At 48.2% G+C, this 27,358-nt stretch overlaps 1 protein-coding gene across 4 annotated transcripts; it reads right to left on the reverse strand.

Moving 5' to 3' along the window:
* Positions 1-1,014: 1,014 nt before the first annotated feature.
* SLC31A1 (solute carrier family 31 member 1) lies at positions 1,015-27,313 on the reverse strand. 4 transcript variants are annotated; one of them, XM_072936806.1, is made up of 6 exons: positions 27,230-27,288; positions 25,668-25,715; positions 8,121-8,270; positions 5,861-5,933; positions 5,307-5,475; positions 1,015-4,704 (listed from the first exon to the last, which is right to left on the reverse strand). In XM_072936806.1, exons 3-6 carry the CDS (start codon positions 8,223-8,225, stop codon positions 4,503-4,505), a joined length of 549 nt encoding a protein of 182 aa, XP_072792907.1. In that variant the 5' UTR covers positions 8,226-8,270; positions 25,668-25,715; positions 27,230-27,288; the 3' UTR covers positions 1,015-4,502. The 4 variants fall into 4 exon arrangements, with proteins under 4 accessions (XP_072792907.1, XP_030142194.2, XP_030142195.2 ...); XM_030286334.4 differs by lacking the exon at positions 25,668-25,715 and having other exon boundaries at positions 27,230-27,313; XM_030286335.4 differs by lacking the exons at positions 25,668-25,715; positions 27,230-27,288 and adding an exon at positions 20,725-20,828.
* Positions 27,314-27,358: the final 45 nt, after the last annotated feature.

Here is a 27,358-nt window from a genome sequence, read left to right on the forward strand (position 1 = left end):
AGCAGCTTTTGTTCCGCCTCCATCCAGCTCTGCTCGGTGTCACCCCAGCTGCCCTGGTTTGTCACCCTTGGAATGGAGTCACAGCTCTTTGCTGCTTGGATCAAAGGCCACCAAACAGTTCCTTACGGCTGGTGGTGTTCTGTGAAAAGGGCACATGGATTTCCTCTGGTCCCTGGATTACCCTCATCAGGTGCCTGGGCAGGGTGAGGTCAGATCTGATTAGTGAGAGGAAGGTGAGGTTTGGGGCAGAGCCCACTCAGGAGGACTCTGACAGTGGAGGACACTTGACAGGAGGAGTCACACAGTGGGGTGAGCTGAAGGAAGCAACTTCAAAAGCCTGAGCAGCTCCTTGGTGCTCAGGAAACTGCTCCCTGCAGCCCGGGGAAGGAGCAGGGCAGGCTGCCACAGCAGGAATGCAGGAGCTGGAGACTCTCCCTGCCTCTGCCCAGGGCTGTGTCCTGCCATCTTCAGCACAATGACCAGCTCTGTTTTTTCAGCATTCCTCCAAAGTGGACTTCAGTTAAATTCAGGCTTCCCATGTTGTAGGTGCATCAAATTTGAGGTCAGGCTGGGAAAATGTACAGAACTTCAAACTTTTCCAACTGGGAAGAGCCCCAGAGCAGCCTAGAAAAGAGCTGCTTTTCCTGTCTGACACCACAAACCAGGATCAGGGTGTTCTCTGCTGTGCTGGCATTCCCAAGAGGCCCCAGCTGTGAGAGGACAACACCTCAGGAGGTTGTTACAGCTCCCTAAAACTCCTCTCCAAGGCAGGCAGATCTGGGAGGCACCAATTCCTCTTTCCATCCCTCCCCACATCTGCAAAGTGTGCCTGAGCTGGAACAAAGAGACTTCTCAGTGAATCCCATTCCAGCAGCTTCAGGGCGAGTTCTGGGAGCTGGGGAGGCTCAGAGGATGCTGCTCCTCACCCCTCACAGCACCTGAACAGGAACACTGGGCCCTGTGCTCCTTTGAGGGCTGCACTGAGACTGTTCCCAAAACACACCCCCACCGCAGTAAAATGCAATCTATTTTATTGGTTAATTATGTACAGGAGATTCTTGATATTCACAGTAACATCAGACAAGTTACCACCACAAAGAGCAAGAGTAAAAACAGAACTGACAGTCCACTGTAAACAAAACTAGAAATCCTGCTGGATTGGGTGGGACTGGCTCCAGACAAACTCAAAAGGCACTCAAAAAAAGCAACAAAAGCCCTCGGAGGGACAGGGCCTGGATGCTCTGAGCTCCCTCCTCGATGAGAATGTGGAGGCTCAGCGTGTGCAGAGCACACAGGGCACAGAGACAGGCACAGGATGTCACCCCGAGCAGGACAGCACAGCCCAGCATGCTGCATGTCTGTCCTCACAGGCCCTTCCAGCCCTCCTCCCCCGTGTACCCGGACAGCTCTAAATTCAGCAGAGGGGCTGGGGCTGCCCCAGAGCTGCGATCCCGCCCGCAGGGAGCTCAGGCTTTGCTCAGGCTTTGCTCAGGCTTTGCTCAGGCTTTGCTCAGGCTTTGCTCAGGCTTTGCTCAGGCTCTGCTCAGGCTTTGCTCAGGCTTTGCTCAGGCTCTGTGCTGCAGCCCGGCTGAGAGCACACCGTGCTGGCATCTGGTGGCAGCGGGAGGCTGCGACAGGGATGGTCGATGTCACACTTGTACTCTGGATTGTCACACTGAACTGGGAAAAGCACAGCCGCGGCAGGAGGAGCAGCCTGGACATGCCCCATCCCCAGCTGTGCCCCAGGAGCTCGGGGCACAGGGGACACAGCCTCGCCCTGCTCTTCTCAGCCACTTCCCTGGGAGCACAGGGTGCCCACACCACCCCTCGTGCAGGCTGTGGGAGCTGCTGGGGCACCTGAGACTCGTGCCCAGGTGAGCCCTGCCAGGGCAGTGTCCCCTCCCTGTGCATGCTGGAGAAGCTGTGCCCTCTCTGGGCAGCAGGGAAGCTCATTCTGGGAGAAAACAATTCCAGGGGCACAGGTGGTACAAGCAGAACGAGGCAGAAAAGCTTAACAAGAACCAGAGTGACACTGCATGAGCCACAGCCTGATCTCCAAGTCATCCCCAGAGAATTCAAGTCTGGCCACTTGGATACACAGAAAAGTGGCTAAAAGGTGACAGCAAGATCAGGCCAAGCAGCTTCTGTTCCAAAGAAAGACACAGCAAGAGGTATATGAGGTGACCAGTGTCACCACGCAGCCACTCCTCACTCCAGCCTGTGATTGTGATGGCAACAATTCCAGCCCCTTCCAGAAAAACCAATGGCAGCAGTGGCAGTGTCACCCTGAGCTCCTTCAGGGGTCAAGCCCTGCAGTGCCAACCTCCCACATCAACCACCATCTCCAGTTCTCTCTGACAGACAGATTTCCTCTCAGTTCCAGTAGCAGTGGGAAGGGATTGTCCATTTTCTCTGCCCACACTAACATTCCTCCCAGCTCTCCAGGGGTGGGGAGGGTCAGTGTCCCCTCCCATGATTGCCTGCAGGGCACAGCAGAGTTTTACCCTTGTGGCAGGTGCAGAGAGGGCACCAGCAGGTTCTGTCACAGACACAACTCCCTTCAAAGATCAGACTGGGGAAGGAAGCACTTTTCCTGTCTCTCAGCAGGACATGGCTAGAACTTTTCCACAAAAATAACTTTGCCTCTCTCATGCAGATACGAATTTGCTACAGAAAGCAGCTATATAGGAACCTAAGCCTGTGTTTAACTCAGCTCCTTTTATTCTCTAGTTGCACTGTCCAGAGAAAACAAGATGTCCAAGTAAACACCTGGCATCAGCCCAGGAGGTGCAATCCAAGCCCTGGTAGCAGCAGTTCTGGATTTCCTTACACAAGGTGGGAGGGTGGGCTCTGTGCAGGGACAGCAGCACCAGCACCGTGGAGCACCAGGTACACAGGGATGGCTTCACTCCCTAAGGCTCAGGGCCTAAAAAATCTCACTCCAAAGATCAGCTTTCCTCACACAGCTGCTGCCAGAAGTCACCAGCAGCATATTCAGGGAAAAAAAAAAAAAAAAAAACCACCTTCCTGTGTGTGCCCAGAGGCTTTAGCCCACACAGGACTCCCTGTTCTCATGGCACGTCCCAGCCACCAGTCCCAGTCTGGAAGTGGTGCCTGTTCTCAGTGACTTTCCCAAATTCCCACTGTCTTCTCTGCCAGCCAGTTACAGGCACAAACTGGACAATCTGGGTAGAGGGAAGACTCCAGCTTTGCACAACCACCTCCAGCTCTGCACAACCTTTTTAACATCCAGGTGCTAAACCAGAGCTGCTCCCCAAGCCTGGCCTGGCACCAGACAGGCAGGAGGGTGGTTCTGCCCCCTCACAGCCTGTCCTGCCTGGGCACTGGGCACAGCTCACAGCACTGAGTTCTTCACTGTCCCCACTGCACTGAGAACCTGCACCTCCAGCATGGGCACACTGTGATTATCAAAACAAAGATAATCTGGGTCAGGAATACTTTCTGATCAGCCCACGCTGCTCCAAATTTCACCTGAGAAGACACTGAGGGCTGCTGTAGTCCTGTATTTTCCTCCTGCTCTTCCCCAGATCTCTTCTTTACAGGAACATGGTTGTTTTTCCCCTTCATCTCCAGCCAGGAATACCCTCCAGCCATTTTAACTTTAGTGTCATGAAATCATTATTTAGCTCTTGCCTCATGTACAGAACCAGTCCTACTAACCCAAAGCTTAGCTCTAGTTCCATCCAGGTGCAGCTCCACATGAAGTACCTGTGGATTCAATGGTTTATTTGGAATCTTTTTGCCCTGTAAATACAGAACTATTATCTGTTCCATAATTGGGAAGGGAAAGCAGCCTAACTCATGTGCTCTCCCTGGAGGCTGAGTAAAGCTGCTGGATACATCAGACAAACAACACTCATCTTTCTCTGGTGGGCTTGGAGGGCAGGTTCATCCAATCCCTGAAGCATACAGCTCACATCCTTGGGTCAAAGTCCTCCCTTGCCAAACACACCTGAGTATGTCTGATGTGCAGCACCAAATCTTCCTCAGAGGCTGAGTCCTACAGCAAAAGGTGTCATTGGCCCCAAAAGCCACAATGCCAGGGGAATCTCCTCCTGTGGCATTATGTACACATTGAAAAAAAAATCAAAATTAAAACAGCCATTCACACATAATTGGCAACTGATCTTTTCCTACTGTTCATTAAACCCTCACTGATGAGCATTTACAATTTAAAAATAAAACGGTTTTGTTTTCTTTTTAAAATAATTTCTACAGTTCTGTCAGCCAACTAATCTCAATCACAGCATAATCTAAGAGTAAAGCAAATCCTGGCCAAGAATGGCTGCCATGGACTCTCAGGAGTCAAAGGGAGCAGCGTGTCCCAGCTCCTCACATCCCTCACCCCTCCAGGAACCTGTAGTGAACTTCAGTTGATTTTCTTTATCATGATTCTCTTGGCAGCTTAGGAATGCTCCAGTCCTCAGGTGGCTGTGCTGGCAGGGAGCAGGGGGGTGGAGAAGCCTGTGGCACATCCCGTGTTAATGGCAGTGCTCTGTGATGTCCACCACCACTGCCTTTTTCCAGCTGAAGAAGAAGTACCCGGTGCCCGCTCCCGCAGCCACGGCGATGCACAGGTACCCGTTGTAGGTCATGAAGATCAGCATGAGGAAGTAGCTGACCACCACCTGGATGATGTGCAGCACAGTCTGAAGCAGGTGGGGCAAGCTCAGCATCTGCTGGCTGAGAACACAAACCCAAACAAGTCAGCAAATGGAACAGGTGGGAAATGCACATCCCCAAAGAGAAAGCTGCCAAGACAGCAAGGTGGGCGTGGGATGGCACAGAAGGTGACACCAGCCTGGGCAGGGACTCCCGTGTGCACTGGCACCTGGAGCTGTGGTTTTGTCACAAAGCAAAACAAGCATGGAGCTTGCTGGGAGGACACAACTTTTAGCTGAGAAACAGACCTTGCCAAGCTTATTTTACCTGCCCATTCAAAAGCTGACTGACTCCTGTTCTGCACAGAGGCCTTAACTACCTGTCAGCAAAAGGATCCTGAGTGTTTTCCCTCGGGGTCACTGCATGTAACATCCAAACTCTGTTCCTCAGAACTCCCCCGAATGTGTTCATTACAAAAACCCCAAGCCCATCTGGCTCCTTGCTGCATTCCTCCTTTTTCCCCCATCCTCGAGGATGCCCAGGTGTCCCCCATCCTCCACTGCCATGCAGCATCCCAGTCCGGAGCCAGGACACGCCCCAGAGATCAAAACTGGCTGCACAAAGATTCTTCTGTGCCAGTTCCACCTGCAGAGCTTTGCTTTAGAATGAAGTGCAATGCTTACCCCACGGTTTTGTGTGTCTCCATCAGGATGGTGCCATTGGGGCCGGGCACTGGCATGGAGTTATAGCGGATGCTGACTTGGGATTTACGGAGCAGACACTCCCGGGCAATCTTAAGGCCTTCATAAAACATGGCCAGGAAGAAGACAGCCACAAAAGCACCAGCCATTTCTGACAAGAGAGGAAACATTATTGTCCCTGGGCAGGAGAATGTGTCAGCAGAGTCACTGTGTGGTTGAACCCCACTGTGCTGCACAGGCCACGGCCAGACTCCATGTGCATGCACAGATAGGTGCGAAATGGGAATTTCATCCAGACTCCCACTGCAATTTCACCTATAAAGCAAAAGCAGCAATCACTTTTGCTAATAAAACCAAATTCTTGAGCTCTACTAATATTTCTATTTTTCCTTTACCCCACAGATACCATTTAAACCAGACTCAACACAGCACGCCCACAGATTTTTAGCACAAGTAACAAAGTAATTCCTGAAACATGGATCTTGAAACCAAACTGCAAAGCTTTTGTTTGGACTGCACAAGACTGTGTTACTAACCTCCAGGAGAATTGATTGTAAGTCCAGAGAAGAGCAATGGCACATTCTTACAGCTGAAGTGGAAAGTCATGGCCTGCCCAAAACACAAAGAACACCAAGATGAGCCTGAAGAGCTCATCCCAAGGAGCTCAGGCAAGGTGTAGCAATGGGTTTGTATCAGAACAAGAACTCAGATCCTTTTGTTTGGTCACCACCTCAACACCAGGAAACTCTCCAGTAGATCTGGTGTAACACACACAGTGAGACAGGGATGAAATGCTCCAGGCTCCAGTTCCCAGCTCCTTCAGGCAGCCCTGGACAGGAGGCCCTGTCCTTCACAGCACTCCAGGAAAGTGCCTTCTCCTTGCCTTTGGAGCTCCTTTTCCCTCAGCATCAGCAGTCTTCAGGGATTGGGGATGTCTCCATGGAGCTCCTCCTTGGCTCCCCATGCCCTCAGGAGCTGGGCTACAGGGCACTTTCCCTTCCCCACTTGAACCTCGTTTGGATGATACAGGTAAGGGTTGCACCGGTGAGTCTTCTGGTCCCCTCCTGCACTGTGCCTGCAGTGTTGTCTCCCTATGGAATTCCCAATATCCTGTGGAAACAGAGGCTTAAACACAGCTACACAAGGGGGTAAAGCCAGTTCACAGCTGCCCCTGGGTAAGGGCTCCTGAGCCTGCACAGTGAATGCTGTGGGAAGCTAAACAGCAAAGATCCCCAGGCCAGCTAGAGGTGATCGAAACTTCCCATCTAGGTAAATACAGCTTCGCATGTCTTGGGCACAGCTGCACACAGGATTTTCACATGGGAAGTCCTGACCAAGCAAGAGGAACTTCTCTTTGAACTTCCCTCATTGCTTAATTAAGATTATTTGCTGAAGCTCAGAATTATGATTCATTTCAGCATCTATAAGAATCAGCTCATTTTCCCCTGAGCAGAATTTACTGTAAAACACCTTTTATAGAGTACTTTCATCTCTTCAATGAATTGAACATATTTACATTTAAAACAAAACCCACATAAATCAAAGAACTTCAGCTGAACCTGAGCCTGTTACTTGGTACCAGTGAGGAATGGGAAAACACACATTAAATGTGCTCAGTCTGTTATCTAAGATGCTGCACCTATGTACTGCCTTCCCTGACAGATTTATTTGCAATATGAATTTAAAATCCGGTGCATTTACTCACAGTTTTCAGCTGCAGGGCAAGGCAGGGTCCTGTAACTATCCAGTGAACACTTAACATTTGTAAAGAAATGACATTTACATGGAAAGTAATGGCCCAGGGATGCCAAGACTGAGCTGAGATGATGGGAAGAGCTTCACAAAGAGAGCAGTGGCAGTGCTGGACAGAGAGCTCCATGTGGGCCATGCCCATCAAGGTTATTCTGGTGCTCTCTTCTCCTACTGTGGCACTGGTTACAATAGAAATAGAAGCAGAGATTCTTGGTTCTCTCTTCAGGCACAGAGCTGGCAAACAAACTCCAATGATGGTTTGCAAAATTCACTCCTGAGAACACTCTCATATGAAATAGAAATGTGCCCTCTCTCCCCTCCTCTTGAAATTTCATCGTAAACTGACATGTTTTAATAATCTGAAACTCACTCCTAAAGTATTTAGGAAAAGGAGTAAAAGCTGAAAAAGTTCCTAGAACTGGCTACACACAAACACTGATCTCCGGCCATCTCCATGGAAACTCTGGCCAGGAGCTCTGCAAAGCCTCAGTGATGCCAGAATGCACAAGCCTGAACCTGCTGGAATCAAAGTCAGCTGGAGCAGCAGGAATCAGGACCAATGCAGCCTTAATGCCAACATGGCAAAGAGCCCTGGCACTACTGTGCTCCCCAACCAAGGGCACAGAAGGAGCTCGGCACAACCCCTCACACTGCTGGGCAATTCTCTCAGGGCTGCATGCGGCTCTCCCTGCCAGCCTGGAGAACTCCATCCATCCATTTCCTGCAGGAGAACTCTTACTTTGCATTTCTGCCCTTAGCTGGCTGCAAAGCAGACACCAGGCTGGCTGCTGGAAAGGTTTTCTGAAGAAAAAAAATTTTGCCAAAGGATCTCCACCTGTGAAATCCATTCCTGCTGTGTATCCCTCATGCCACTCCTTCACTCCAGAAGCCCCACAATGGGATCTGGGTTTAACCTGGATGGTTCCTGCCTTCCAAAGCTCAGCTTCACTTCCAGTTCTCCAGAGCACAGTCTTTAAGATGACAGGTTATTCTGAACCACAGACAAGGAAAAACTCTCTGGTTAATTCTGACTTCTCCACTTACCATCATCATCATGTCATGGCCGTGTCCCGAGGCTGTGGTGGAGGGGTGATGATGCTCTGGAGGATGCGAGGTCGGCAGCGTGGAGCTGTTCATGGCGTGAGACATCTTGAGGACAGAGAGATTCAGAAAGGCACATAGAAAATTGGGACCCTGAAAAACAAACAAACAATGAAGCCCTTTTCTAAACAGAATGTGGTTTCTTTACTGCTGCTGCATGAGGAAATATTCCAAGCCACTGAGAACTGTTGCCTCTGGAAAACTCCTGGAGCTTCCTCATGGTCCAGATCTGGCTACAGAGAGCACAAAGCAGGACACTTTAGAGGAGGTGTGTCCCTCTGCAGCCTAATTTGATTGAGATGGCACCTGGGGCAAGTGCTCAGCATAGAGGAACAATTCTTATCTACATGAGGGAAAAAACAGAGCCCCTGCCCAAGTGCAATCTTGCAAGAGGCAAAAATATCACAAGCACTACTTTAAATTGCATATACTAAAGGATCAGATTATAGGATTTCTCTTAATTGACATTTATGCATTTTATTGGGAACATGTTTAACACAGAAATTGTGTTAGTTGGTACAAGACCTACTGTCAGGCAAAGGTCTACAACAGCTACAGGCAATCTAATTTCATTTCCATGAGCTTTACATTGCCACATCTCCCCTGTAATCACATTACCCACAGTGAGAGAAACACTCAAGAGGCTGCCAGTCCCAAACCAGGGATGTCTGGATACACTAAAAAAAAAAAAAAATACCCTCTATGGTCACCTGTGGGCATGGCTGCTGCACTCTGGCCCAGCACTGCCTGGGCTGGCAATTGTTGGTGGGAAATGAAAATCATCAGGTTGAAACAGCAACAGGAGAGAAAATACCCTGGGAATACCAGTCAGTCCTGAAAGCACAGCATCTGTCCTGCTGGACCCTGCCTGGAATCCTCTGCACCCTCCCACTCCAGTCCTGCACTGAAGTAAAACCAAGGGAAATAAAAAGCAAAGTTTGGACACTTTTATCAAATTAAAGTTTAAAAAGAAATAAGACAGACTTCCTTCCACGTAAATCATCAGGAGAATTTACAAATGTGTTTTTTTCAGTTTTTTAAGCCAAAAGACAGCATGATGTTTGAACAGGTAGGCATGGCTATATTTAGATTGAAGAGAGAAAATGAGACTCTAGAAGAGCTTTCTGAACTGGAAGTAGCAAATAAAGACCCGAAAGGCAGCTGGTGGTGCAGCTGGCTCAGGATGTGACAGTGGCCCTGTGCAGGGGTCACTGGTGGCCCAGAACACCAGTGCAGTGCAGCCCTGTGGAGCATCCATGGCATGGGACATCCAAGGGCTTCAGGGTTAAATTAAAGTGAGCAATGAAAGAAACTGAAGATTTGGGGAAGGTAAGAAAACTAAGTCAGCAGTGCTGGGGAGGAACTCAAGAGAAAGACAGAGGTAATACCCTGCAAACAGAGAAATTAAATATTGCAGGGAAGCACCAAGAAGTGACACCAGGTACCTGCATCTAAGGTATGTTCTCCATCTCTGTGCAGAAGAAGTTTGTAGCCCATCTCCTATGTCATCAGACAACCTCACAATACTCCCCTGGAAGGTAACTTGGAATCATGGAATCCAATGGCATTGGCCAAAGCAGAATGAATTCCTTGTTTCCATATTAGTCCATATTTCTGCTAATATTTTTTAGCTCACTTTGTCCCTGATTTGTGCTTAAATATTGAGACCAGAAAATGTTCACAGAGAGATAAAAAGGAGAGGGAACAATGCAAGCAGTAGCTCAGCTGACACAGAAAAACTTCACCAAGAGATACATGCAGAATGCCCAGTGTGATTTCGGTATGCCACAGCTTGGAAGATTATCCTGTTCAAGAATGAAATGTGCAGGCTCTAGAACTGCAGTCCCAAAACACTTGGAAAGGAATCCTCTGCCAAAACACACAAACTTCAAATTGTCTTTTGCATCAGGGAAGGAAGAAGAAGCCCAAATGCTTCACCAGCAGGATCAAAGGTAAACATGCTGGGAGAGGAAAGACGTAACACAAGAACTTCCCCTCTCCAGCAGCCAAAATCTCCTGGAATCACAGAACCATGGAACATCCTCAGCTGGGATGGGCCCACCAGGATCACCCAGTGCAGCCCCTGTCCCTGCCCAGACCCCCCAAAATCCCACCCTGGGCATCCCTGGCAGTGCTGTCCCAATGCTCCCAGAGCTCTGGCAGCCTCGGGGCCGTGCCCATTCCCTGGGGAGCCTGGGCAGTGCCAGCACCTCTGGGGGAAGAACCTTTCCTGCTCTCCAGCCTAAATTCCCTTGACAGAGCTCCAGCGGTCCCCTGGCTCCTGTCCCTGTCACAGAGAGCAAAGTTTAGAGCTGTCCCCGTCTCTTCCCTCTTCTCTCAGTTGACTGATCCATTGCGTTTCCTTTGAATACAATATCCTCACCAGCGACTACTGTCCAATGATTACTTATTCCCTTTAGGATTTCCCATTCCTGCCAAGCTCAGCAGGTTCCAAAATGCTCCTCAGAAGCCCTGGCTGGTTACCAGGTAAAACTGCCCTCATGGCTGGGCTGTGTCCAGCTTTTCACTCCTTTCCTTCTCACTAATCATCATTTGTCTGCAGAAAGGGAGAAACAGTGGACATGTTTCAGGATATTTACCCTGTATGAACAAAGAACATGTTCAGGTGTTCAGGAGCGGCTGCCTGTGGCTGGGCAGGCCTTGGTACAGGTTACAAAGGGCAAGCTTGACCCTCACCTGGGTAGCTCCTTCCCACCCTGCTATCCCAGTGCTCTAACACCAAAGCCAACCCTTTGCTGCAGTCACCCAACTGACTGAAGGACATTTTATGAGATCCTGAAAGGATGGGGTATTAAGTACCTTAAGAGGAAACAACCTTATCTGAGCCACTTCAGCTGTGTTTTGTGTCACTGAAGGTAACAAACAGTGGGTAAATTTCTGTTTAAAAATAATCTGTTCCAGTAGACAATCAGAGTCTAATTTACAACTTGGGAGATCTCTAATTAAGTCTCAAGGTAAAAATCAATGCACAGGGCAGCAGCAGCAATAGGTTAATGGGTGTGTAATATTTCAAGCTGCAAGTCCCTGGTTGGTTTGCACAGCTCCTAAGAAACAAGCTGACAGTTGTGGAGCTCTGTGTGTCACAAGAAGGTGGTGCTTTAACAAGGTTGACTCCATACCTGAAGGAAAAAAATCCACCCCCCACAAGTTTCTATGATTGTAAATTCTTTAAATAGGTTCAGCTTTGTACAAAGCCAGCCTTTCAGCAGGTATTTCTGCCTGAATGGGTGATCTCTGGCTGCTTCCTGCTCCATATGTTTGCACTGAGAGGGAGAGGCATTGGAGTGGATTCCCGAGCATGGAGCCCTGGAGAGGGACCTGCCACACCCCACGGCTGCATCAGGCTCAGGTGGTCTGAACACCTGAAAGGGACAGACCCCAGGGTGTACCTATCACAAGGGACACACACACAGAGTGATTTTTTTGTGCTCTGCAGTAACCTACTGCCTAAGAAAACAAACAGGGTGAAACAGGAGAGGAATGAGGAAATTCTCCTCCAGGGCTTCTTTCTTTCCCTCTCAGTGCTGTTACCCCAGGTGAGAGAAGTCACAGCCTCCATTTCACAACCCCTCAGATTTTTAAGGAGAACTGCAAGACTCAGAGCTACTCACAGGACTTCTCTTTCTTTAAGCAGGATCTCAGGCAAGTCCTGCTCTCCCTGAGGTTTCTGTCCCAGCCCTGCACTGCCACCGTGGCAGCTCTGTACACCAGGCTGGGTCAGGACAGGTGCAGCCAGGAGCAGGATCTGACAGCAGCAAACTCTCAGCACCAGGACTCACTCTCATCCTCTACCAACACCAAACCAGAGCTGTCTCACCTCACACATACCAGGAGGCCACAGTTTGCAACCCCAGGGCACAGAGAAGGGAAGGACAGGCAGGAGGTGGCAGGGCACACACGAGTGCAGGTAAATGAGCTGGACCTGATGAGATGCCAAAGACAGAGCAGTCTTCTCAAGCAGGTCCCAGCCAAAGATCACTGCCATTGCACATAACCCCCTCCACAGCTCCCAGTCTATTGCTTCTGCTGTGTTCATCCAGAGTCCTGCAATTTCATACCAAATCCCAGTTTTTCCTGGCAAACACCCAAGGAAAATACACCTTTCAATGCAGAAACAGGACACACTATGGAAAGGATCTGCCAAGCTCCCAGGAAGTGCTTTACAATCAGCTCAGTGTCAAACAGATCTTCCTTAAAAGTCCCAAAGGGAATGAAGCCCCTTTCCAAATCAGAAGTCCAACAGGATTAACACTGGAGCCCTAAATCAATGCCCATTATAGCATCAACTCTTCCCTTCTACACAGTGCCTCATGTTTCCCAAACCAGTTCAGAAAACCCAAGGAATAAAATTCCACTGGCTCTGCCCAAAAGGACCAGAGCCTCCAAAATCCTCTCTCCAGTCTCCTTTAGAGCAGTTATTTGTCCCACAGAGAGGGTGCTGCTGCAGTGGCCAGCACAGGACTGGCTCCTGCTCGGAACCCTCCTGACTCCTCTCAGAAATGCTGGAGTGATTCATACCCAAAGTCTTTCCACCAACACTTCTGATAGCAAAAACAGGTCAGGAGGTCCTCTCTTCTCCTGAACAAGCAAGAAAGACTTGGTAATATTTACTAAGAATTAAAATCAAAGTTCCTGAGAGAAAGCCAAAGGAAAATTATTAAAAACAGCAAGCTGGAAAAGCAAAAACCTCTTGCTTACATTATCACATATTGCTCAGTGCTGTGTGACACAAAGGAATGCTACAGGAAAAGCACAGAAGGAATGGAAAAGGCACCCAGGAGTTCCCGGTGCTCTACTTACAGCAGTGCTGCTGGCAGACCGAGCTCCACTGGCTCCCAGCTTGTGGTCCCAAGCCCAATCCCTTTTTTGTTTAGTAGTGCTCTCAATGGAGTGGGAGGGAAGCAGCAGCCTGCAGACACTGCAGCTCTGTTCACTGGCTCTAGCTGTGGGCTCCACTGAGCTCCTCATCAGGAGACCTAAGCACTGCTTTTAGTTTATTCAATTTCCTGGCAAACTTTTCTACTTTAACTGCTTCCTTTCCAAATGGGTGGACTTGTGATTCTTCCAGGATGGCAGGCAGAGCTCCAGAGCTGCTTAAAGGCACAGCTGAGGGACAGACCAATTCCACCTGTTCACGGTGTGGCAGCACCCAGCAAAGGTGGCCAGGGCCCCTGGGCCAAGCTGCAAAGACACACTTTAAAGACACAGGGAACAAACACCACATTCTTCAGTAATGCAGCAGAACACGTGTTACAGACACACACTGCTGTTTCCCAGTGTGAAAATTCCCCTTGGATCTCTCCCAAGCAGCTTCAGCAACCCCAGACTGGCAATGAGACACAGGGAGGGACTGTGCTGTGCCCAGCACAGTTAATTGCACACCTCTGTTTTTCCCTTGCACAATTCCTGAAGAAGGAACTCTTAGAGCTATATTAAGAACTCAAGGAATGTTTGTGAGCTCACAGCAGAACTGTGGCTTGCCCTGGTACTGCCTCACCACCTCAGAGTCTCATCCTAAAGCTTTTCCCAGAAGTTTAAGGCTTCACAAAAGCTCAAAACACCAGAAGGGGTTTGGATAAAGGGAAAGAGAAGGGCACAGCTCAAGAGCTCCAATACACACTGAGGGTGAGGTTGTACAAATTTGGAAATCCTGGGGCTTGTCCCTGATCATGGAAGCTTGCTGGATTCAAAGTGGATCAGCAGAGCCAAGCAGGAACACACAGTGTGACACAGGGCCCGTTCTCCCTGTCTACCTGTGAGCAGGCTGAGCGATTCCCACCCACAGGTTTCAGAGCTTCTGAAGGATGGCAGGCACTCTGGAGAATGTCCAGCTGGAGATGCCAGAGGCTGCAGTGCAGGGCAGAGAATAATGGGCAAAAAAGAGCTGAGCAGGGCTGCAGACAACATCTTGTGTTCAGGTTCAGAAGGGGACAATGCCTGGGCAGCCTCTGTGGAAGGAATGCCAGGATGGAAGCAGTCAGCAGGGACCCGCAGCCATGGGAGCACCCAGAGCCCAGCTCTCCCAGCACAGGCGAAGAACAGGCTTTTAACATGATGTGCAGAGCTTCCATGTTTTGTGAGGGAAGGAATCCACACAGATCTGATCCTCTGCCATCACCTCCACAGAGGATCCCAGCTGGAACCATTACAGCACAGTTGTGGATGCTGAAGATAATGACAAAGTTTTGGCACATCAAACCCACTCTGCCATCCATGAGCCATGCCCACAACTGATGGGATTTGCCCAGGCTGAGACAGATCCTTATTAAGGTGATCCTGACAAACCCCACAGGCAGGATGTGGGAGGAGAATGAAGCAAAACCACACCACCCACACAGGGAGGATTGGGGGTGATGCTTTAAGCCAGAGTTCAGCTCAGGTTCCCTGCAGCACAGGTAGATCACAGGGCTGGGGCCACCAATCACACCCTGCAGTACATGCTCCTCCAAACACCCACCCTCCAGGGCTACTGGTGCCATCATTTGCTTGTTTGATTCTTACCAAATCCAAGTCTTTCTTGTACCGATGTTTGTCCCTCTCTTTACTGGGTTGCTGTGTCCCCAAGGCTCAGGCTGCCCCTTCCATATGAATCTATTACACAGCACCCACAGACATGGCAAAAACCCCAAACAGTGCTCCAGTTCCAGACTATGGATTCTAGTTGGAATGCTAGCTCACATAAGCTTCCTGAAGTTGAACCACATCATTTGGCAGCTTGATGCAGTTATATGCATTAATTAATGTTTAATTAAAATGAAGATTAAAACAAGATGATGAAATATCAGCATATGTTTAATCCTTAAGGTCCTGTCCTCTGCTCTGAATCAAAGCATTCCTTAGCTAAAACAACTACTAAACTACTACAACTAAAGCAAAGCTGGTCACAGCCACTCAGTACAATCCCCATTACTTGAGGAGGGGCCAGAGCTCTTCCTCTCAGCATGGCTAAAAAACAGCCCTTTGATGGAGTTTGTTTTCACAGCAAACCTGTCTGGCCACCCTCTGTTAGAGGCTTCCCTAGAAAGGGATGGTCATTCCTAATCTCCCAGCTTCTGTAGACGCCTCAGGAAACCTGTAATCTTTGAACACGAAGAAAAAATAACCCAGGACAGATTGTTCTTTACAGGACAATATACTGAACTTCATTAAGTGAAGCACACACCGTGTCGTTACCCACAGGCCCAGTGCAGTGAAAGGCAGCTGAAAACAACCCTGCAGAGCACAAAACCTCAGACACTAAGCCTGGTAACATCACAGGAAAGGCTGAGAAATGGCAAGAGCTGTGTAAAGGTGACAAAATAATGGGGAGCAGGCTGAGCCTCCTCTGTGGTCAAGCATTTTCCTCAGCAATACTGAAACTGCAGGAGACAGCAAAGCAGTCAAAGGATCCTGGTGAGAAGCGTGGTAAAACTGAGGAGTCCTTGCCAACCCTTTCCTGGCTGTAGACTCATTTGTGCAGAGAAGTCTGACCCAGCCCAGGTGCAAACACCTGGAACACACAGAGAGCTTTGCACGGAGATCCAAGAGTGATCCTCCACTGTCTCCATCGAGCTGAGACCAGGCAGTTACACCAGATGATTCTTGAAGGTACCTTCCAACTAAATATTCCTATCTTATTTCTCTTCTACCCTATTCTACCCTACAACACCCCTCAGCTTGTGCTGGCCACTTCTCAACCCTTGCCTTGGTAGCACAGGGAAGATCCCTCCCACAATGACCACAGGAACCTCTAACAAGAGGTGACAGAACCAACACTGTCACATCTCAGTTTATCCCTCACAAATCCAAGGTCAGCAATGCTCCCCTGATTTACAAAGGAATCCAACACACATTCCCACCCATCCCAGTGAACATTATGTTTTCCTTTGAAAAAAGCACTGCAATCTCAAACTGATCCATGCCTCCAACTGTTGGGCCAAATCTTGGGGTCCCCATGTGCAGGTGCTCCCCAGGGCACCCAGTCTTGGCAGAACATGGGACAGCAGCTTCTCTTCAGCACAGCAGCACAGCTCCTTGCACTCTGCTGTGGTGACAGTGCTTTGGAAGGTGCACAACAGGCTTTGTGACTGGGGATTCTTCCCATGCCTTTTGAAATGCAACACACTCCTTGCCCTGCCCAATGCATAACAGTAGGAAGGGCGTGACACCAGGAATTCCACTGGGATTGGGTCTGGCAGCTGCTGTGAATGCCATGGGCTGCAGGCTTGCAAAACAGTCTGTTTGGCAGATGTTGTTCAGAGCACATCTGTCACAGAAGCCTGGCTCAATGGAGGAAGTTTTGGGTGATGGACAGGTGCTGGAGGCTGTCACAAGGCTGAGGACGCTTATCCACACAAGGGACTCTTATCCATATAAAGGACAACATTCCTCTGACTCCTGCACTCAGGAGTGCCTCGTCCTGTTCAAGCCCACCAAGAGCACAATTTCTTTCATTCTGTACATGGACAGTGGTTTTCCACCCCATTTTCATTTTTTCCACCACCAGCCTTTTGGATCCCTTGTTTGCCCCACACTGTTCATTGTTCCCCTTTCTGTCTGGGTGGGTGAGGCAGCTGTCCCCCCTTCTGGCATATGAGAGCACAGACATTTCTGGAAAGTGGCAGAACCGAGGCACCTCAGGACGTGCAAGGGCTGAGGAGTGACTGCCATTCCACAGCTGCCAAAGCAGAGGAGATGCTGTACCACAGCTGACTCTGATTCTGTCATCTGCACAGAACAGCACCAGAGATACCACAATGGCACAGGATGCCACATTACAATTTCTTTATGAAACAGCCAGGATAAAAGGCATGGCAACACCAAAATTCCTTATAGTCAAGGCCAGCATGAATTCAGAGCTAGAGCTGACAAGTTTCCATCAAAGGCAATCCCCAGGAGGCATCTACAGAAGCATCTCAGCATTTCCTGTGCACATCAGAGCCTTCTGAAGCTGTCAGCCCAGGTCTGCAGACCAGCAGGCCACACCATCAGAGCTTCACCTCTCTTCCTCACATCATCAAGGCCATGACACAGGAACACAGTAACACAAATCCAGGTCACAAAGTCCTCAGGATTCAGTAGCCAGGCAGGAGAAATCTGGCAGGAAGGGAGGAAGTTTAGGCAGAGATAAGGCAGAATGGCTCAAAGGCCAGGGGAGTAAGAGCTGTGTTGGGATGGAGGAGCAGGAGGGTGGGTGGTGCTCAGTCAGGAGTCACCAGGAACCTCCTGCTAAAAACTCTCAGCACTCACTTGTCAGCTGAGGACAACTGAGGGTCCTGAGCAGTGAGGAGACACGGGACAGCACCAGGAAGTGGAGACAGGAGAGTAGGGCCATGTGACCCACATTTTCCAAGATTACATAATTCCTGAATAAACAGATACTCCCTTATCCTCAGTGGTGGTTTCTTCTCAGATGTTACACAACCAAACACAAGAATAGTGACCAGGGAGATGTGATCCCTATGGCCAGAGAGCAGGAAACATCCTGCTCAGAACAAATGGGACAGAGTCCTCAGCCTCGTGATACTCTTCAAAAACTTTCTAATATAAAACTATATTAATATTTGGAACCCCATCTTGCAAGATGTGTATTCTGTAAGATTAGACAACTTCTGCTTCCTTAGAAAAACCAGGCCTAATGGAGAATTTCACTTCCTGTTTCAGATGCCCTAATCAAGAGCAGTTTCTAGCTTGTATTCCTCTATCTATAACAGGCACTTTCTAAACGAAGAGAGAAGTTTTCTCTCCAAATGAAAAAACCCAAAAAATAAAACAACAATAACAAAAAACCAAACAAACAAGCAACCAAAAAAACTTCACTATTTGCATACAAAGTTCTTTATATGCTCACTAACTCAGCATCCAGATTCCTGCACATTTAACACCTCCTGCACCACTTGTACCTATGGAAAGGAGCCCGTCTCGCACAAAAATGTGTCTGTCCACAGGTAAGGACACAGATTATTGTTTGTGGCTGTTCAGTGGCCACATGCAGAAGCACTCCATCTCTAAGGAATGACAGATATGTCAGGATGCAAGACAGGGAACTACTTGCAAGTTAATCCTGACAAACCATTGCTCCATGGTTGGTTGGAATGGGAAGGACACACCAGGCTACACAGCATAAACAGCTCTGACCAGATTGATTTTATGGTGTCTTCAAGCCTTAAACCCTGTAAAACTGTAAAATAATCTCAGGAGACACAAAAACAAACAAACAAACAAAACCAAACAAATAAAAAACACAACACAAACCAAAAAGTCAAAAAGTGCATTCCCAAGAAAGGAAGCACACAAGCTTCCTCAGAGCCAGAAGTGATTCAGTGTGTCCTAGAGGTGCATTAGGGGCCTATAATACAGGTGAAGGATCACAAACAGAAATCACACACAGAATCACTGGGTTGGAAGAGACCTTCAAGATCATTGAGTACAACCCAGCCCTAACCCCTCAACTAAACCCTGGCACCCAGTGCCACATCCAGGCTTCTCTTAAACACACCATCCAGGGATGGCCACCACCACCCCAGGCAGGCCATTCCAGAACTTTATCACCCTTTCTGTAAAAGACTTTTTCCTATTATCCAACCTAAATTTCCCTTGGCACAGCTTGAGACTGTGTGCTCTGGTTCTGTCAGTGCTGCCTGGAGAAAGAGCCCAGCCCCACCTGAGCACAGCCACCTTTCAGGAGCTGTACAGGGTGATAAGGTCATCCCTGAGTCTCCTTTTCTCCAGGCTGAGCACCCCCAGCTCCCTCAGTGGTTCCTCACAGGTTTGTGTTCCCAGCCCCTCTCCAGTCTCATTGTCTCCTCTGGACAGGCTCCAGGTCCTCAACGTCCTCCCCAAACTGAGGGGCCAGGACTGGACACAGCACTCGGGGCAGAACGACCTCCCTGCTCCTGCTGGCCACTCCACTCCTGATCCAGGCCAGGATGCTGCTGGCCTTCTTGGCCACCAGAGCACAGTGCTGGCTCACGTTCAGTCGGCCGTGGACCAGTACCCCTGTTATCTGTTATTACCTCTTTACAGATGTTATCTTGTAACAGCATAAATACCTTTGTCCCATGCAGGTAAAACTAAACTTGAGGGTAATAAATGGATGGCACTGGTTTATTAGAGGCCTCATAAAAGGGAGACCAGCATTGGTGATTCACTGGAGATTCCCAGATCTTACCCCATTTTCCCATTTTCACACAGTTAATTTTCCCTCTCTGGCTGCTTTTCAACATTATAATCGGACTTAGCCCAGAAAATGCAACACTTGTACAAGTTCTGAACTGACTTTCAGGTGTTTTGAGAAGCTGAATAACAAGAAAACCACACTCCAAAACTCCTGGTTAATTTTTAGGAGGCCATTCCACATATATGATATGACACATACTGGTTTAAGCAATCCACACTCATTTTTCCATGTCCAGTACAACCAAACACATCTTCCACCACATGGGAAAGTGTCCTTGCAGAGCAATTCCCTTCCACTCCTTTCTTTTCATATTTAAGCAGTTGTTTGTCTGTAATTACGCCTCAGAAGCATGTCCATGTGCAAACAGTGTTTTAAGGTGGCCACTCAACCGTTCCCCTTCCCTGGAGCTGCCACGTTCCAGCCTGTGTCAAATATTGCCTCAACAGCCACATGTTGATGTCAGCTCCTACTGGGATACTCTGGGATTTCCAGCTCCTGCTCTGGTGTGTCAGGGTCACCTTTGAAATGCAGGCTTTGAATAAAGACCTGAGTTCACAAGACTGACTTTTAGAAAAATCCCTTTTCTTGCAGAGGAAAAAATGGATGTGTGTTCATTTCATTTTGCAGCACCATCCATGACTGTCCCTTCACACAAGAACCTGCTCTACCACAGCCAATAATCAAATTCTTTTGTGCCTCCAATAGTTGTTTTGAGAAGCCTCAAGCTGTTCACGGGCAAAATGCAAGGTCACAAGCAGCAAAATCCATTCCAGTGGGTTTTTAATTAAGCCCAGGAAGTCAACCTCTGTTTTGGCAGATGGTTAAAGCCAAATATCCATCACCAGAGGCACCTTCCTGCTCTTGATCCATGTTCTTGGCAAACAGCAAATGGATGATGGCACAGTGATATATAAACAGCTTCCAGGTAGTAATGCAAATACTTGTAAGGGTTCAGAGAATAAATTCATAGCCCCAGTCCATGAAACAGAGCATTTTCCCTTTGAGAATGCAACTGAACTATTGGAAGTATTATTGAAATTACTGAGTCACTGAAAATACAATCTCAGAAAGGTAGAAGATCTCCAGTATCAAGATGAAAAGAGCAATAGAGCAATCAATTCTCTGGAAAGGAACTTATCTTTGGAAGAGCCTTGGCCTCATGACACTCTTCTGACAGGAAGAGCCGTGACTGTAGGCCATGGAAAGCCAGAATAAAAGCCATCAACAATCTTTCAATGAGTGAAAAAACACCACTCTGGGAAAGAGCTTCAATGCTGGCTTTTTCATCATTTTCAAACCCCTGGACAGCCACAAAGCTGCTAATCCAAAGCAGAAATGATTCAGAGCTAAAAAATGCTGAGTACTTACTCTTCCAGAGACAGGTTTTCCATCCAAACAACTCCAGCAGAGCCTTTTTCTCCAGAGAGGCAACAAGTCTGAGACTGATCAAAGTTTCTCAACCCTACATAATGCTGACAAGCACATTATTATCTCTATCAAAGGCTAATCATTAACTACTGCTCAGATTAGTTTAGGACTAGACCAAGCACTGGGATGCTCACAACAGAGATCCACAGAGCAGCAAAAGCAGCTCCTGAGTCTCCCTCATGAGATCTTTGCACAAATGCTGAGATTTTAGAGCTCTGATTAAGTGCATTGCAGACATTACTTTCCAACACATTAACCAAAACACATTTCAAACATTCATGTCTATCAGATAAATTAGTGGCTTGGTTGCTTCTGGATAGTGTAACAAAGTAAGTTTAGTTTATTTTATTGTTTAAGTATTTCAGTGTTCAAACTGAGAGAGAGCAGGTTTAGGTAAGATATTAGGAAGAAATTAAACCCTGGGAGGGTGGGCAGGCCCTGGCACAGGTGCCCAGAGCAGCTGTGGCTGCCCCTGGATCCCTGGCAGTGCCCAAGGCCAGGCTGGACAGGGCTTGGAGCAACTTAGGACAGCAGGAGGTGTCCCTGCCCATGGCAGGTGGCGGAATGTGATGAGCTCTAGGGTCCCTTCCACCCCAAATCACCCTGTGACTCTATCTGCCCTACTATGAAGAAATGTGATGTTTTCAAAGCTATCAGCCAGTTTTTAGGAGCATTGGGAAGTGAGAAAAAAAAATAACAAGGCAAATAAATCATCAATTGTGCATAAATTCTTCAACATTGTGTACAAGACAAACCTTGTCAGGGTAACTGGCTCTGGGACCCCTCTGCTTGGAAAGCTGGAGCCAACAACTGCTATGGAAAAAAAAAAAAAAAAAAGGGACAAAGCAGAAAAAATGCAAGAACAGCTGTGCTGTGCCCTGCAACACAAGGGCCTCATGGTGGGGGCTGTGGTTTCAAGCAAGAGTTACACAAAACAGGATCAACTGACAAGCAGTGCACATGATCCTGCTGTTATGATGTCCTGGAGAGTTTTACTTGAGGAATTCAGAAAATTAAGAAAAGTCAGGCTGCTGCCAAGAGTGTTTTAAACTAGAAGCAAAATAATCAGAATCAAGTGTATTAGGCTTTACCACCCATACAGAAGGATATCCCACAGACACTGCTCTGTGCCTTTTATGAAAAGAGCATAAAAATGGATTTACAAGTATAACCAAGCCTATAACAGGAATATGAGGGCAGCTGTAAAACTCCCAACTGACCTTGTTCACAGCTGTTCAGGTTTCAACCTTACAGTATCTATAACATGCTCCTCCAGCACACTTCAGCCTCACGTGACACCACCTTAAACACTAAAGTTCAGCACATTCTCTTGAGATAATGTCTTATCCCAAGTTAATGAAGGGCATCAAAGCCAGTGGTAACTGGATTTGTATAAAACTCATCTGGCAGTGAACCCAGAAATTGTGACTCAGTCTCTTGTCAAATCCATTAGTCCAGGAGCCCAGACAAACAAGAGATCCAAGAAAACCAGACCGCAACATTGATTGCATTTCACTTGCACTGTCGCCTGAGGCTGGGTGTGCTCCTCAGGAGCTTGTGCTCCCACTTCCCTTATCACTTTGATGTACAAGGGTTGATTTACCCATTGGAAATGCCTCCCATGGAGCCACATTGATGGCAGCACTGCGGTGACTTCCTGAAGGCTGCAGGAGAGTGAACTGGGATGGCTCCACTGGGAGCACTGGCTTTGAGTCCTCTCCACATTTGATAGTGTTTCTTCTTCCCAAGTAAAAGATGCAAGCTGGAAAATGCAGTCCAGCTGTGCCAGTGAGCTGTTTGAGCCCTTTTGGAGCAGGGAAAGTTAACAGGGGAAGCAAGTGAGGGATGGGATCCCTGGCTCCCAGTCCAGCCTCTGGCAGAGCCCAGCCAGGGTGGCAGGAGCTGCTGCCATTGTCCCAGCCAGAGTCCAATTACAGACATCACACAAGGAGCAGGCTGGGTCACAGGGATGAGCCTCTCCCTGAGGGGGCTGGAGCTGTATCCCTTTCCAGGAGCTGCTTTTCCCAGCTCTCTGGAGCAGGCCAGCCAGTCTGCTCCCAGCACTAGCTCAGGATGAGCACCACACCTCACAGGTGGCCTCAAAACACTTCTTAATCCCACAGAGCCAAGTCCAATTACATTCTCTCTAATGTGACACAAGTCTGAAAATGGATTTGTCAGGCAATCCTTCCCCCAACAGATGCAGTCTTTAGGAAAAAAAAAAAAAAAAAAAAAAAAAAAAATCCAAGACTGTCAGGGTTTCCCTTAATCCTGGTTAGCCAGATCAACTAAATATATCACAAAGCTCATATTCCAGGCTCCTGTACCTTCATCAGAGGAATGAGATCTGACTCCGTGATAACTAATGAGTAAGTGTGGGAAATGAAGCTTCATGGAAGTTAAGTGGCTCTTCCACAGTCTCAGGAGAGCTTGGGGCACTCACTGTGAGTTCCATGCCAGAACACCTCCACTCTGTTCCCAGTTTTCTCCTAACCTCTCAGGATTCATAACAGGACATGCTGAGCAAGCAGTGAGAACAGAAGAGCCTCAACCACTCACAGCATTTGGCTTGTGCTCTAGAGCTACCATGGAGTGCTCTAGTCATTTAGATAAAGTGAAAAGATTACATGCTTGTACAACTTTTTTAGAAGATGATAAATGCTGTTTACATCTGTGATACAGCAAATGTGAGATTTTTCTAAGATTAAATCCACAGAGAGGAAAAGAGCAGGAAGCAAAGCCATTGTTCTGGTTGTAGTCACAGTTGCTGAAGTGCCACTGGAAATCAGCTGGAGACCCTTGAAGATAGGAAATGATAGCACAGGGAAGAAAAGACAATGGGAAATTACATTAAAAACTGTAGAAATAAAAAAGCAAAACTAAAAAGGAGCTATTTCATCACAACCTCCCACTTCTAGATTGGCTTCCAAACCAGGAAAGTCTAATTCCAGGACCAACAAATGAAAGGCTTTAGAAAGTACAATAAAATAGGAGTTTAATTTGTTTACAGTAACTAGTCCCATTATTCTCTGCATTAGCAGATTCCAGCTTTCAGATGGAAAAAAAGGTTAATGAAAAAAATCACTGGCATCATGTTCTCCAGGACCTGATTGGGAACATTTCCAGAAAATTAGATTGAAACAAAAGGCAATGGAGTAGATTAACTAAGATTGAATTTCCCAGAGAAAAACAGCATAAAACAGTCTTTTTCCCTAAGAAAAAATTGCTAAGATTCCCAGTGATTTCCTGGCAGACTTGTGGAGAAGTTCATGCTGGCAATGTGCTTCAGCTCAACTTCCCAAAATTCTGCTGCAGGCTCCTGCTAACTTTCAGGTGACCTTCAGGCCAGAGCAGGGAAGGCAGCTCTGCAGAGCCGTGGCAGCTTTCTGTTGGGTGGAGGAGTCTTCACAGAAAAAAGAGAAACCAAGGAGGAAAGGAGAAAATAGCTCATTTTAGTTCAAAGAACAAAAAGTTCTGTCTTCTCTTGGACATAATGTCTGACTGGAAAAGAAGCTGAAAGGAAACTCCTCAGGCCCTGCTCAAAACTCACCCTGTGAACATGGTAGATGTTGTCATTTATTTGTAATATAAAAATGACAAAGATTATACTCAATGCCCTCCCTTCTCAGGCATTAAGCTTTTGTTCAAGGATATAGGGTCTCACTAATCCAAATCTTGAAGTTACTTTGTGAAGGGAAAAGTGAAGTGAAAAATCCCCCCAAACCTCTTACCAAAACAAAAAAACAAACAAAAAAACCCCCCACAAACCTTGTCCTTGTACCACTGCAAGTCAGAGTCAGTGGCAGAGATGATACCTTTAAAATAAAAAAAGCGCAAAAGTGACTTGGAAAGGTGATTTAATTCCTCCTCTCTACTGGCAGAAATTATCCTAATTCTCAGCTTAGTTAACAACCTGGCCTAGATGAGAAATCTAATATGAAATGAAAAGCAGCCAAATCTCAGTAGGATATGGTTATACAAAATTCCTCCGTTCTCACCACAAAGTTGTGTGGGAGCCTGCAACTCCTGCTAGTTCTTATATTTTCAGTACCTTGTTTTGGGGGGGGGGAGGACAACAAAAGAAGCAAAACCCTGCTTATTGCAACAATTTTTGTCTTTGTAGCAAAAAGCATAATTTTGTATTGTACAGCAGAGCAGCCACATCTTCACCAACAAATTCTCAGTACAAAACCAATCTTCATTTAAACAGCAACATTCACACATTATTCCCAGTGCCCCCTTTTTAATGAAGGATGGGAAAAAAACAATGCAGAGTCCAAAACCTGATTAATGCCTCAGGAAATTACATCATAAATGACAGGATTTGGGATTATTAATTTAAAGGCTAAATTACCCTATCAGATCCCATATTGTAACTCATGAAAAATCCTGCAAAAGCTTTACTGACCTCAGGCTCAAACAGAGGCAAGTTAAGATCAAACAGATTAAAAATCAACTTAATAAACACTTGTGAGGAGTGTTTCATCCACCTGGGCAAAAAAAAGCAAGACTAAACATTCTGGAGCTTGGAATTCGGGCACAAACAGGATGAATTGGCCTCTGCCTGGGAACTGTGTGCAACCACAAGCCCACTGCACACTCAAATACAGATGAGGACTATGAACAAAGTTTAAATTAAAAAAGGAGGAGTGGCTAATATGTGATGCTTGCTGAGTGCTGTAGATTGTGCTGCTACAGCCTCTTCCCAACCACACTGGCATTAAAACTGGCCAGTGCTGAATCCCAGAGAAAAAAAATAGAGAATATACACAGGTATAACACTGGGCTAGGAAGGTGGCGAAGGGTCTGAAAGGGCCACACAAGGAGCAGCTGAGGGCACTGGGATTGTTCATCCTGAAGGGGAAACTGAGCTCAGAACTCACCGGGGATTGCAGCTCCTCCTGAGGGGCAGCTCCAGGCTCTGCTCCGTCCTGAGGGAATGGCATCAGGTTAACCCAGGTCAGGCTGGAGAGCAGGAAAGGTTCTTCCCCCAGAGGTGCTGGCACTGCCCAGGCTCCCCAGGGAATGGGCACGGCCCCGAGGCTGCCAGAGCTCCAGGAGCCTTTGGCCAGCGCTGCCAGGGATGGACAGGGTGGGATTTTGGGGGTCTGGGCAGGGACAGGGGCTGCACTGGGTGATCCTGGTGGGTCCCTCCCAACTCAGGATATTCTGTGATACCTGTACCTAAAAAACCTAAATTGAAGTGCCACACCAGGACTTAGCCACATGGGTCTTCACCAATTACAACTACCTTAACAACCAACCAGATACAAATACAGGAGCCAAAGCAACAAACTCTCTTCATCCAAGAGACCACATTTCCCATTGGAAGGAAGTTCATGCCCACCTGCCTTACCAAGGTCCAAACAATCTCATGCCACTGGGAATTTACACCAAATTATTGTGGGTTTGATTTTGGATTTTTTTTTTTTTTAACAGAGATAAGATTCTAACCCTATCCAGGTTTCACGCTAAATTCATCACACATTCTGCAATATAAAAGCTGTTTAACACTCCCCTTTATCTTATTCCTTTAGAAGTGGAATTACTGATATCTCAATCATTGCAATAAACTCCTGAATTACTGCAAACTCAGCTCCACAACAGACCGGGCAACTTCCTGTTCAGACTCAAATATCCAGTCAGTAACCGACAGTACAAACTTCCAACCAGTGCCAGCAAATACCCAACGCCAGGAAATATCAACCCTTAGTGCCATTCTGACCTCCTGCACATTGCTCTTCTGCATTTCAACATCATTTGGATCTCAGGCGAAATTAAAGCCAGTCGGTCTCACAAAGCACATAGAGATACCAGCTTTCCAAGAGAGGGAAAACACAGGAAAACCACAACACACCACAAAAAACTCATTAAACAAACCAACAAAAAGGTGTATTTCTCAGGATACGAGGTGAACGTGGGAAACTGCTTCAGAGGGGCGGCTGAGACGTTTATCCACACAATAAACGATCCCGATGCTAAGAACACAGCGCATGGCTGGTGCCCTTGGGTATCCCAGAGACAGCGAAGCTGGAGCACAGCAGCGCCCGGGTGCCCCACAGACCCACAGGGCCCTCAGCGGAGCCCGCGGGCCTTGTGCTGAGCGCGGAGCCCCGGCGGGTCACGGCTCCCCACGGCAAGGGCAGCCCGGCGGCCGCGGGGCCTGCCTGGCACCTTGGGAACCGCAGGGCCGGGCTGGCGCTTCTCCCGGGGAGCGCCGCCTGCACCCACACCGAGCTCGCCCCGCACCTCCACCTTCACGTCCCAGGGCTGCCATCCCCTCGGGCCCCTCGGCGGCCCCGGCCCGAGGTGCCACAGCCTTCGGTGCCCCGGCCCGCCCTGAGGGGATGGGGGGCGGCCATGGGCCCCTCAGGCGGGATGGGGGGGGGGGCGCGGGGGGCACGAGACCTCCCCCCCCCCCCCCCCGAGCCCGCCCGTCACTCACCGCGCGAGCGCCACGAGCCGCGGCCTTGCTCCGCCCCCTCGGCCAAGCCACGCCCCCTCGGGCAAGCCCCGCCCCTACCGGCAGCCCCAGTCCTCGCCCTTCGCCGCGCCCGATAAGCCCCGCCCCTTT

Source organism: Taeniopygia guttata, chromosome 17 (assembly GCF_048771995.1).
Source record: "Taeniopygia guttata chromosome 17, bTaeGut7.mat, whole genome shotgun sequence".
Lineage (NCBI taxonomy): Eukaryota > Metazoa > Chordata > Aves > Passeriformes > Estrildidae > Taeniopygia > Taeniopygia guttata.

Excerpts from the sequence above, each read along its gene's own strand:
- SLC31A1 (XM_072936805.1), bottom strand. The coding sequence starts at position 13,166 with ATGAGGAGCTCAGTGGAGCCCACAGCTAGAGCCAGTGAACAGAGCTGC. Across the intron at positions 5,476-5,860 it reads TACAATCAATTCTCCTGGAG|AAATGGCTGGTGCTTTTGTG; the intron begins GTTAGTAACACA and ends CTCTCTTGTCAG. Across the intron at positions 4,705-5,306 it reads GAGACACACAAAACCGTGGG|CCAGCAGATGCTGAGCTTGC; the intron begins GTAAGCATTGCA and ends TTGTGTTCTCAG.